Genomic DNA, 13,123 nt, shown 5'->3' with positions numbered 1-13,123 from the left:
AAAAAATAAATAAATAAATAAAAGTTAGAGTAACAGAATTTTTTTAAGTATTGGGCTAGAATTATGTACATTATATATCAATAAACACAATGAAAATAACTTTAATTTCCAGTTAAAAACAGAATTTCTCAGGTTGTATTAAAAATCCAGCTGTGTGGTATTTACTAAAGGCATACCTAAAGGCTAAGGAGTGTTGAAAGTAAAAGGGTAGAAAAATATATACTGGACACTAACCAAAGGCTGAAGCTGACATAGCTATGTTAATATTTTTAAAAAAAAGATTTTAAGGCGTAGAAAAATATATACTGGACACTAACCAAAGGCTGAAGCTGACATAGCTATGTTAATATTTAAAAAAAAAAGATTTGAAGGAAAAAAACATTACTAATAAAGGATCTAGTTTTATACTTAAGAAAAGTTATATTTACCAGTAAGATACTACCATTCTAAACTTGTATGTTTCAAATAAATATCCTCAAAATATGTAAAACAGAAATTGATGAAACATCAGGGAGAAAATGAAAAATCTGCCATCTTTTTGGAAGATTTCAATACTTCTATCTCAATTACCAAAATATTAAGACAACAAAAAAATTCAGTGACTGTATATAAGATTAGAATAAACATAATTAATAAGTTTGATCTTACTGACATATATAGAACTTTTCACCCAACTGTAAGGAGTATATATTCTTCTCAAGTAAACATGTGTAACATTTATAGACTCTGATCACATAACTAGATCATAGTACAATTCTCATCAAATTTTAAGAATTAGTATTGTACGTACCATGGTATCTGACCACTGTACATTCACATTTGAAGGCAAGAACATGAAAACATATTAAAATATTTTCATTATTATGGAAAAGTTTTAACACTCAAGTAACATACTTAAAGTCAAATCAAAAGTGTTTGGAACTTAATAATGGATATATTAAATACAAAAACTTGTTGAATGCAAGGAGAGTAAAACTTGAAGATGAGTATATACGTGTAAACAGTTAATTATAGGAAAAGCCTAAAATTAATTACCTAAATCTCCAACTAGAAAAAGAGTGTCTAAGTTAGAAAAAGAACCAAATAAGCCTTCACAAAGTAGAATGAAGTTGATAATAAAGAGCCAATTAGAAATCAGTGAAGTAGAAAAATAAGATAAAGTAGAATGAAAAAAGACAAAAGTTTATTCTCTTAAAAAAATAAAATAAAATAGGCAAACTCTCCCAAGATTAATCAAGAACAAAACAGACAAAACACAGTGAACATATATTAGTCCATTTCTATTGCTTATAACACAGTACGTGGAACTGGGTGATTTGTAAGAAAACAAAATGTATTGCTTATAGTTTCAGAGGCTGGGAAGTCCAAAGTCCAGGGAACACATCTGGTGAGAGTTTTACTTGGTGGTGGCTTTACAGCAACTCCGGGGTCTCAAATGGTAGAAAATGGCAGAGGAGAGAGAGAGACTAACTTCTTCAACTATCTTTAAAGCCGTCGGAACCACTCCTATTATTCCAAGAATGGATCAATCGATTTACAAGGGTACAGCGTACAGTCCTCACAATCCAATCACCTCTTCAAGGCCCCACCCTTCAACTAGCATAATAGGATTTCCCACCCTCAGTAGTTACAGTGGGGAGCTTCAATGACTTTTGGGGGACCATTCAGTCCACTGCAGAACATAAGGAATGAAAAAGGTACATAATTATACATAAAACAGAAATTAGAAAAGAAAATGAGAGCATTATCAAAACATTACGCCATTAAAATTACAAATTTAAATGGGCAAATTCCTATAAAATATATAACTTCCTATAACCGAGTGAGAAAACACAAAACTGTAAGTAGTTCTTTGAATATGAAAGGAAGGTAATTAGTAAAAGTTCTTTCTAGAGAGAAAATTCTAAGCCCAAATGGTTTCCAGGTATATTCTACCAAATCTTCAAGTAAAACACCATTCCACCCTTACAGAAACTGTTAGAGAACAGAAACAGAGGGAATGGTCCAGCTCATTTGTTGAGGCCTATGTAATCTTGACTCCCAAAGCAAACATGATGTGTGGGAGATAGGAAAATCACAGGCCAGTCTCCCTCATGAATGTAGTTGTGTAAATCCTAATTAGAAGATTACCAGACCCTAATATAGCTGTGTATAAAAATATACAAAGTCTCTGTGTTGGATGGAGAAGTGGCGGTAGGGGACTGAAGGAGGGAGATGAGAGAGTTATCCCAGAAATGTAAAAGTTGCTCATCATTTTAAAATTTTCTAAAAATGTCATTCATTTATCATATTAAAGGTAAAAACCTTTATGATTATCTCAGTAGGTACAGAAGCATATATTGAAATTCAACAACTTTCATTATTTAAATAAAATATATTCTTAGGAAACTAGGAATAGAAGAGAATCTTCTTAATCTGAAAAAGAGTATTTACAGAAAACCTGCAGCTCTATACATAACATTCATAAATAAGCAATCTGAACAACATATTGCTTTGGCATACATACATATACGAGATAAAACAATTTATTAAAGAAGCAAGAGACTGAGAAACACAAAATGCAACAGAATGGTGTATATACACACACAAGCATATATAATAAATTTGTATTTATTTAAATATAATATTTTTTTAAAGTGAATGATGTTAATACAGTAAAGACATCCATGCCACCTCTGAAAACCTGAGTGAAAACAAATCGACTTTGAAAAAGAAATTCAAATTCCATCATCAATGAAATTTAGTTTTGTGAGTTTCCTTAGCAGTCCAGATGTAGGTCTGAGGAGGGAGACCAATGTCTTAATCCAGGGTTACATATTTTGAGAGCCAGTGCAGCAGGTACATCAGGAACTGAGTGAAGGGACTGGCGAGAGAGTGGGTAAAGCATGGGATCGCGGGATCCAAACATGATGGGAAAGGAAGTGAATTTGGGCATAAAACAAAAGAGGAGGAGGAAAATAGAGAGATTGAAGAACTAGAGGTTAGAGACAGTCAAGAGTTTATTTTTGCCTGGGGCAGACGGAGGGACTTATGAGGGGGAGAGAGAGCTGCAAGAGTAGGAGGTTGCGGTCTGAAGCAGATTCTTGAAGCTTAAAGATGTAAGAAGTAAAGCCACTTCTGGCCAGTAGACCTATTGCCTGCAGTGAGGAAGAATTGAAAATCTTTGGAATTAATGAGGTCAAGGAATCATGAGCTACTATGGTGAATGTTTTTCCATGTGTGTGGGTAATGAAGTCACCCAGAATGATGGCAAGAGTCAGATAGAAAGCTGCCTTCTCCCCATGTAAATAAAACAACTTAGATTAGCTGACATGTAACTTCTAAATGCTTGAGATCGGAGGACAGGCTGTGTCTGAGGCAAGTCTTTCGTTACACCACCCCCACCCCATTCACCCCTCCCCCACCCCATGCCCTTTGCTTTGCCAGTCCCTTGCTTTGCTCCTGGGAATGGTATCTATTAACCAGCCAGACCACGAGCCTTTCCCGTCCTGCTGTCTCCTGTTAATCTATTTAAGTTTTGTAATCTGCACTAATTTGCACATATTAAATTTCTTCCTGGCTTTCTTCAGCCTTCAGCATGCACTAGACAAAGCCACTGAACCAAATGCTTCAATTTTCACATCTCTTCTGTCATTTGAAGCCTATTTACAAAATGCAGGCGAATAATTTCATCTAAGTTAATACTGAGAGTTTATGTTATAGTCTTTATTTTTCAATCTCCCTCAGTGATTGAGATGAAGGCTATGTAATTGTTTGCCCTCCAACATTATTTACAAAGGATTTTGGACCTTTTTCTTAAGTATTGTACTTTGTAACAGATTCCCGTAACCTTTGTGTTCTTTTGATAATTTGTGTTATGGTTAACTTTGGATTGAAAACTAGCCAGCATTCCCATTGGTATGTGCCTGTTTCCTTCTCAAGTCATTGGAGAGAATACCATTGCATGTTCCTGGGAAATATCTCCACCTATCCTGCCGCTATGCAATATTTTAGTGGTGCCTCTGCCATACTGCCAGAACCATCCGCACCGTTCCTAGAGTGAAGGAGTTGTCATTTAACCTAAATCTCATCAAGGAGTAAATAAATCTATGTCAGAGGAGACTTGGATTTGGGAAGATTTCTGCTGAGAACTGTCTTGAGATTCAGTGCTGCTGCTCAGAATTTACATTACTACCCTGAAATAAAGGAACCATTCACCTGTCAGTTTTTGTGGAAGATGCCACCTATATATTACAAATAATTTGATGGAAAGATATTAAACTTAGGGCCGGCCCGGTGGCGCACTGGATAGTGCGCCGCTTGGGAAGCGCGGCGGCGCTCCCGCCCGAGGGTTCGGATCCCACATGCAGACCGGTTCCCGCTCACTGGCTGAGCGAGGCGCGGGAGCAGCACCGAGGGTTGCGATCCCGTTGCCGGTCCCCGGTCCAGTGCGGGGGCAACACTGAGGGTTGCGATCCGTTGCCGGACACGGAAAAAGAAAAAAAAAAAAAAAAAAAAAAAAAAAAGATATTAAACTTAGTGCTGTGTAATTCAATCTTAATACATTAGAAAGAACAAATACATTCAATACAGTCAGACTCACCTCAAAGACATGTAGCTTTTTAAAATTATACTTAAAAGATAATCTAGAAATATCAGGATATATAATATTTTTTTCTTTGCTTGTATGTGTTTATCAGTGAAGAAGACAAGTTTGCCATGGTTACATAGATATCCAGTGGAGAATATAGGAGGAATTACTATGAATTGGTAGTTAGTAAATATAAAAATTAAAATAAAGTTAAACCTATCCCATTCTGATTGTAATTTATGCCAATTTGAGTAAGAAAAAAATGATGATTCATTTCATTAATGAGCAGTTAAAATAAAGAATGGTGAAGTTAAAAGTGGTATTCTTGATTAAAATCTCAGGAGAGAAAAACTGGACAATGAATGAATATGAGTATTAAAAGTGAATTTGAAAAGTACATAGATAAAGAAACTGATACTACTTCATAAGCTTGCCCATTAAGTAAAACCCAGAAGGACTTGATGTTAACTTTTCAAATATTCCTTGATTTTTTTAACATCTAATAATTGCTACTGCAAAAGAAAATATTTAAGAAGATATAAAAAAGATCTAATCATTGTTTAAATGGACAAAATGAAGAGAATTAATGTTAAATGGTCCTGCAAAGGATAGCTGAAATAAATGAAATTAAAAGATTTTACTTTAAAAAATATTATTAGTTAATGAAGATAGAATGCAAAATATAAAATTACAAGAATTATTTTAAAAAATTCTGATCTGCTACAAGGTACTTAATTTTTCTGAGCCCCAGTTTCTTATGTCACACAGCATCACTCCTGCCCTCTTCTTTTGGTCACAGGAAGTCACAGGGCAAGCCCAGATCTATGAGGAGTGGAAAAAGACTCCACTTTTTGATGGGACAAGGACAAAATTACACTGCAAAAGAGCATGTGGAATGGGAAATATTGTTGAAGCCATCATTGAAAATAACCTCTGCCACATTATAAAAGAAGTATAAAGAAGCTCCCTGCGTATAGATATAAAACGATATATTGCTAAGTGAGAAAAGCTAAGTACAGAACAGACTGTATAATATACTATTAGTGTTAGAAAGTTAGGGAAGCAATATATTTGTATTTTTAATGTATATCTTAAAGTCTCTGGAAGCTAGTAACGGTGGGTACCTGTTGAGGTTGGAATTTAGGTGAATAAGGGATGTGGTGAGAGTCTTTTCACTGTATATCTTATCACACATTTTAAAAACAATTTGACTTCCCAAATACATAGTTAAAAAATTTTTTTTCCCATGTTTACCTTTTTTAAAAAACTCTATTCACTGCAGTTCCATCTTGGAATTTGGAATCTCAGCATTTAAAAGAATTTTAGATATCATTTAGTCCACCTTTTTAAAAAAACTCTATTCACTGCAGTTCCATCTTGGAATTTGGAATCTCAGCATTTAAAAGAATTTTAGATATCATTTAGTCCACCTTTTTAAAAAAACTCTATTCACCGCAGTTCCATCTTGGAATTTGGAATCTCAGCATTTAAAAGAATTTTAGATATCATTTAGTCCACCTTTTTAAAAAAACTCTATTCACCGCAGTTCCATCTTGGAATTTGGAATCTCAGCATTTAAAAGAATTTTAGATATCATTTAGTCCACCTTTTTAAAAAAACTCTATTCACCGCAGTTCCATCTTGGAATTTGGAATCTCAGCATTTAAAAGAATTTTAGATATCATTTAGTCCAATCACCTGTATTCATTAAAGTAAGAATCTAGTCTATAGATTTCCTAATATGTGGTCTTCCAACTTATGGGTAAAAATTTACTTCCAGGAGAGTGGATTTTGTGGCTTAACTGTTTAAAAACACCCCAATAAAAATCTTTGATATTTATTGAGTTAAATATCTTTATTGAATTGCCTCAATCACTGGTTCACGAGACACACTATTTTATAGAGGCATATGCTGTAACATTTTTTATGGCATATATTTCTGTATTTCATTGGATTATAATTTAAAATATATTAATTGTATGATCAGCTTTTTCTAAGATGTATGCATAATTAATATTTGAAATGCTGAAATTTGATTACTGAAAAAAGTTGGACTAACCAAAGCTATTAAGAACAATAATTCCAAAGGCATTTTTCTTTTTAGATTACTGTGCCATGCTATGAAGGACCATATAGTTCGAGTTGCCAATGAAGCTGAGTTTATTTTGAACAGACAGAGAGCTGAGGACGTACATAAACATGCAGAATTTGAGGTAAGGTTTTAGAAGTAGATTAAATTCTGCCTTTCTGTTATAAGTCAACCATCACCCATCTGTAACCTTACATAAAAAGCTTTTTTTCAAGAGAAAAAGTCTACTGAAGGCATTTCAGGTCCTATTTTTAGAAGATTTATTAAATGTCAGACACAGAGCACTAGTTTATTTTCACCTTATTTACAACATGAAAAAATTCCTCCTGCCCTGTGCCTAGCCACCTGATAGACTGAAGTTTTTCTAACTTACTCTGAGAGTAAAAGCAAATAAAGCTGTATAATGCAATTACTTCAGTGATTTTTAAGCTAGCAGAGGTTAATACACCACTTAGTAGATATGAATATATGATATATTTACATGAACAAACTCATATAGGATTCAGAAAATCTCCTAATTTCAATGTTTTAAATATATCAATTATTTAGTATTTTAGTTTATTTAATTTATAAAACAAAATCGATTTCAGAAATATTTAGGTGATATTTGGCCGAGGTTGGACTCTCAGTGGCCTTGAAAGTAATGAATAACCCTACCAGTTTATTCTCCTGCTGCAACATGCCAACGAGTGTTGTGTGGCTAGAAATCAGAGCCCACAATTCCAGTTTTGATGAGGTTTTTATCTCAGTATAGCAGCTCTCTGAGTCATACAAGTTGATGGACTAGGTCTAGTGATCTCTGACCTAGCTAACTGAAAAGCACGAGCCAGAAAAATAGCTGTCATCGCTTTCATACACATAACCTCTACTTCATTTGGTCTGATGAGACAGCAGGCACTTGTCTTGTGGAATGGCAACAACTTTATGTTGAAAAAAATACCAGATATTTAAACTTTGATAAAAGTGTAGTGACAATTAAGTGTTTATCAAAGAGAAGTTTCGTATCTCTTCAACAATGAAAAAGTATTGTTATTTATCAGTGTATTATGCAGTAACATGGATGGCAAGAAAAGATTAAAATTATCTGTTCTTTTAAAAATATGTTTAGGTATAAGATATGTCAGAACTCAAACAAAATAAGTATATTCAATTTTCAACTTCTGTTAGTAAATAAGATTTAGAATCTTAACTAAATTCCCTGCAGGGTCAGTTTTGAGCCAATCATATTTCCACTAAGAAAATGAAGATATTTTGTGTGCTATAAGGAGATCAATATTTGTCATGAGAAACATTTAAAATAGATTTTCAAGCATCTAGATATTAGTTAGGAGCTTTAACACATATTGAACCAAGGTGGTGTTAAGCTGAGGGTAGTGTTTCTCCACCTTTTTAAAAATTATTGCCCCTCTAAGGAATCTTTTTAGACTTTTTTTCCTAATTGCCTCCCCTCCACCTCAGTATAATTTTAATACCACCACCTTGTTGCATATTTGTTTGTGGGCCGTATATGCATTTCTGCTCCATGCATTAAAACAGTAAGATTTTTTTCACACACTTCCAACACCAATTTTTTCCTCCTTGGGAATGAGGTCACTCCCGTGGATGCATGGCCAAAGGTAATAAGAGACTTTGAAAGAGACATGAAAACTTAGCATTTTTTAGGTAATGTATGTGTGTGTGTGTGTGTGTGTGTATATATATATAATATTAATATTAATATAATTTTGAGTATATTGCCATTGTTACATACTGTACGTTATTTTTTAACCCAAATGTTTACATTTATTCTCTTTAGGTTAGAGCTGTACTACTAAATGCATTGATGCATGTGTGTGTGTATGTCTGTGTGTGTGTATGTCTGTGTGTGTGTATGTAGTTTACCAAATGCTTATCATCTTTTAAATTATAAAAGATTTTATAAATGTCATGACATTTACTACGACTGTCTGAGGAATTTCTCTGACCCCCATATAAGCATGTAATTAGGAGGAAAAGTATACTTAATCTGAGATGGGTACTTCACAGTTAAGCTTTTTAGTTAAAAACTAATTGTTAAGGAAGAAAAATGTAAATTCAGTTTTACTCTCCAATGAGCTAATGAAATATTAACCTCATTACTGAGGCAGATCATTGTACTAATTGGTGATTCCCCGTACAAAAAGATGAATTGGAAAATGAATTAATCCTTCTTATATTACTGTAGGGTTATTTCTCTAAAAAGGATGACTTGTGGTAGTAGTCTCTATCAGTAGATAGATGGAAGGAGTATGTTGAAGTACCTTCCATGAAATAGATTTTTGCGCAGTAATGAATGAGAACTAGTTATACTTGTGTAAATTTTATCAGGTGTATAAAAGGTTTTTTTTCTAGTTATATGACTTGTATTACATACTTGCTAATGTTAAAATTTACAGTCAAGCCACTCTGTATAAAAATTACTATACAATGAATCAAACTTGTGATTAAAGAGATGTTTCTCTTCATGTTCATATTGAACCTTTTTGATACCCAAAGCCATCATTGGTCAACTATGTTTCTAACACCAGGGAGCATGAATAGAGATAGCTGGCAGGACAACTGATTATCATGGAAGAGGGGAAGAATAAGGCAGTTTTCATGAGACCCTTTAAACATATTAAATCACAGAGTTGGGAGGGATCATAGAGAAAACCTTGTCTCAGCTTTTCATTTTACAAATTGAAACTTGAGTACAATGAAAAAAATTGGGATTGCATGAAATATGAAAAAAGATTCTGTTCTACTAAATTCCTAAATGCCTGCTTTTTCTTCCATATCACGTTAAAAACTGTAAATTAAATGACAAATTTTTGATTTATGTATAATTATCAGGAAAATATTTCTTATTTTAAGTGAGATACATTAAATTGTTTAAAAATAACAAGTAGATTTGCATTTTTAATGAACATTTGTGTATCTAAAATGATTATTTTAAAATATATTAAAATAAGATTTTCAAAATTAGAAAGAACCATAAAAGTCACTAATTACTTTAACATTATCCAAATTATTTTACATATACTTTAGAAAGAGCACATTTTTACCAGTTTGAAAGGTGACTACATGTATTTTTTAGAACAAAATATCAAAATATTATACTGTTTGAGTTTTAAAAATTGAATTGTTGGGCTGGCTCCATGGCTCACTTGGGAGAGTGCAGCGCTGGTAGCACCAAGGCCAGGGGTTCGGATCCTGTATAGGGAAGGCCACTGCGCTCACTGGCTGAGCGTGGTGCAGACCATACTGTGCCGAGGGTTGCAATCCCCTTACCAGTCAGGAATTTAAAAAAAAAAAAAAAAAAAAAGAATTGTTATTACCCTTTAACTTAAGGTTAGATATCATTTCTTTCTTATATATGGTAAAAAAAAAAAGTCTATTGTTCTGCATTCTTTGTATTTCTTTATAGTCACAGTGTGCCCAATATGCTGCTGATAGAAGAGAAGAAGAAAAGATGTGTGACCACCTTATCAGTGCTGCCAAACATCGAGATCATGTCACAGCAAATCAACTGAAACAGAAAATTCTCAATATTCTCACAAATAAACATGGTGCTTGGGGGGCAGTTTCTCATAGGTGAGTTATAATAAATTATAAGTAGTAAGTCATAGGTTAATTTTAAAAGTTGGAATTTAAAAATATGACTATAAATTAATTTAGAAAATATGATTTAAATTATTAAAAATTGCTTGAATATTTTCCTGAAATCTTTAGTAATGCTCTATTAGAAGGGTTCAGAGGAAAATCTAAGCTTTTAAAATTAGCTCCAATGGAAGTTATCTCTAATTTATCATAATATGTAATATAATACAAAATTTGTTTAGGCAATTATTTTAGACTGCTGTCTCACGTATATAACATGGGTGGTAGGTATAAGAAGTAGCTCTTTTTTTCTAATCTTTCAGAGTCGAATCTTATTAACTTTATATCATTCTTAATTTTTCTTATACACAGATAATAATATAAGCATTTACTGTAGAGAAGTAATATGTTCTTTTTAGGTATTTTCTTTCCTAGTTTCATATTTAGTCTTACCTAGGAAGGATTTTCATCTCAAACTAGAATAGTTATGATATTACAATACAACTAAAACTAAACTTGGTTGTTTATGAATTACAAATTTTCTCCTTCCTAAAGCTTTGTGGGCATAATTTTTTTTTCATCTGCATAATAACGTTTTCTAGAAACCTATCAGTAAGGCAGATCACTATTGCTGATGTTCTTTATTTTTATTTCTTCATTTTATTTGAGCCCATTAAATGTTTTTATTAAATCTCTGGCAGAGTTTGGGGATTTGTTAAATGTAGACAGGACACTATTAAAAAGAATCCTGGTAGAAGTGATCTAGAAGATGGTATTTGACCATCTATTCTCAGATTGTAAGTGTAAAATATATTTAAGAAAACTTCATTATTTTTATATTTAAGGTAAAATTACAATGATTGTAAGTGTAAATATATACTTAAGAAAACTTGGTTATTTTTACATTTAAGGTAAAATTACAATGTAATATCTTTAAAAATCATCAAAATTTTTTATTATAATAATAGCAATAACCAAGAGATATAATATTTATTGAATATTTGTTGTGTGCCAGGCATCATACTAAGAACTTTATGTGGATTATATAATTTAACCTTTAGAACTTCTCTATTAAGTGTGATACTGAGGTTTTCTCCATTTTACAAGAAGGAAACTGAAGCTTACTGAGGTTAAATAAAACTTACAGGGCCGGCCCAGGTGGCGCACTGGATAGTGCGCCGCTTGGGAAGCGCGGCGGCGCTCCCATCCGAGGGTTCAGATCCCACATACAGACCGGCTCCCGCTCACTGGCTGAGCGAGGCACGGGAGCAACGCCGAGGCTTGCGATCTCGTTGCCGGTCCCCGGTCCGGTACGGGGGCAACACTGAGGGTTGCGATCCGTTGCTGGACATGGAAAAAAAGACAAAAAAAAAAAAAACTTACATATTATCACACTACTTGTACAAAAAAAAAAAAATGATGCAGAATGAATCAGTGAGGGGTCTCCAGAGAAACACGTAAAGAGAAACAATAGGATATATGTGATATTTATGTACATAGAATAAATTTATTTTAGGAAATATGGTTATATGATTGTGGGAGCTGGTTAAGTCTGAAATTGGTAGGACATTCCAGCAGGCTAGAAACTCAGGTAAGATTTCTATGTTACAGACTCAAGGCAGAATTCCTTCATCTCCAGGAAACCTCAGTTTTTGCTAGGCCTTTAACTGATTGGAGGAACCCTACCCACATTTTTGAGGGTACTATCCTTACGTAACATTAACTGATTATATATGTTAATCATATCTACAAAATACCTTAATAGCAACAGCAAGACTACTGTTTGACCAAACAACTGGGCACCGTAGCCTAGCCAAGTTGACACATAAAGTTTAACCAGTACACAGAGCAACAATAACATGACATTTTACCCATCTATAGACCTTGTTTTTCTTTTTGTGTCATTGGAATTGTGTTTATGTACTTAGTTATATATTGTCAGGACAATGATATTATATTGCTAATAATTCAGCTGGTATGATTCAGAATATTGCCTTAAATGCATAAAGCCATACATGGCTTGGGTTTTAATTATATTTCATCATGTAATTAGAATACAGCTACAGGACAGTAACCTCTATAGCAGCGGTCGTGTGGTAACGTGTCAAATGCATCCTCTGATAGCTGGGCAGCTGTCCCTTTCTGATATCTCATTAGATTGAAAGAAAGAGTGGCAGACCCCTCAGAAGAACAGGTATCTTCTGTCCTTTCTGGGAAATTAATTCTTAGTGCTGACTACTGAAAAAACAAAACAAAACAGTATTTCTATTATCATCCCTTACTATGTCACTGAACTCAAAATCTTTAAGCATAGGTGTTGTTCCCTATAATCTTCTCTAGTATTTGATTAATTAGCAGGACTCAGTTGTTGGTCCTCTTTTTTACCTTATTCACTCTCTACACATGGCTTAAAAATATTTCCAATATGTTGATAACTCCCAAATTAATTATCTCTAGTCCAGATTCTCTCGACATCTCCAGTCTCATATATCCATATGCCTAGATAACATCTTCCACTTGGATATCTAAGTCATCTCGCACTTAAGATCTCAAAATTGAACTCCTGATATTTTCTCCCAAATCAGTTTCTCGTGCATTATTCTCCATTTCAACTGAGGGCAACTCCTTTGTTATACTTGCCCAGGCCATAAATGTTCTCATCCTTGACTACTCTTCACACATACCACATTGAGCCCTTCAACAAATCTTATTTACTCTGCCACAGAAAATATCCAGCATTTTGCTGCATCTCACCAGTATATTTTATACCACCTTGGTCCATGTCACCATCACTTCTCACTTGACTTCTTGTAGCAGCATTTTGAATAGTCTTCCTGGTTTTGTTTTCAGCCTTATCCTCCTAAAGT

The 13,123-nt window shown here is 33.7% G+C and overlaps 1 protein-coding gene across 1 annotated transcript in view; it reads left to right on the top strand.

The window, feature by feature from the left end:
- The window catches only part of NBEA (neurobeachin), a 438,994-nt gene that overhangs the window by 113,003 nt on the left and 312,868 nt on the right, over positions 1–13,123 (top strand). The window contains 2 exon segments of the mRNA XM_008575128.1: positions 6,675–6,783; positions 10,084–10,250. Of these exon segments, the coding sequence (XP_008573350.1) occupies positions 6,675–6,783; positions 10,084–10,250 (276 nt within the window).

This window comes from Galeopterus variegatus, unplaced genomic scaffold (assembly GCF_000696425.1).
Source record: "Galeopterus variegatus unplaced genomic scaffold, G_variegatus-3.0.2 Scaffold1141, whole genome shotgun sequence".
NCBI classification, from domain to species: domain Eukaryota; kingdom Metazoa; phylum Chordata; class Mammalia; order Dermoptera; family Cynocephalidae; genus Galeopterus; species Galeopterus variegatus.
The sequence above is the reverse complement of the archived record's forward strand: the minus strand, read 5'-3'. Positions and strand labels throughout refer to the sequence as shown.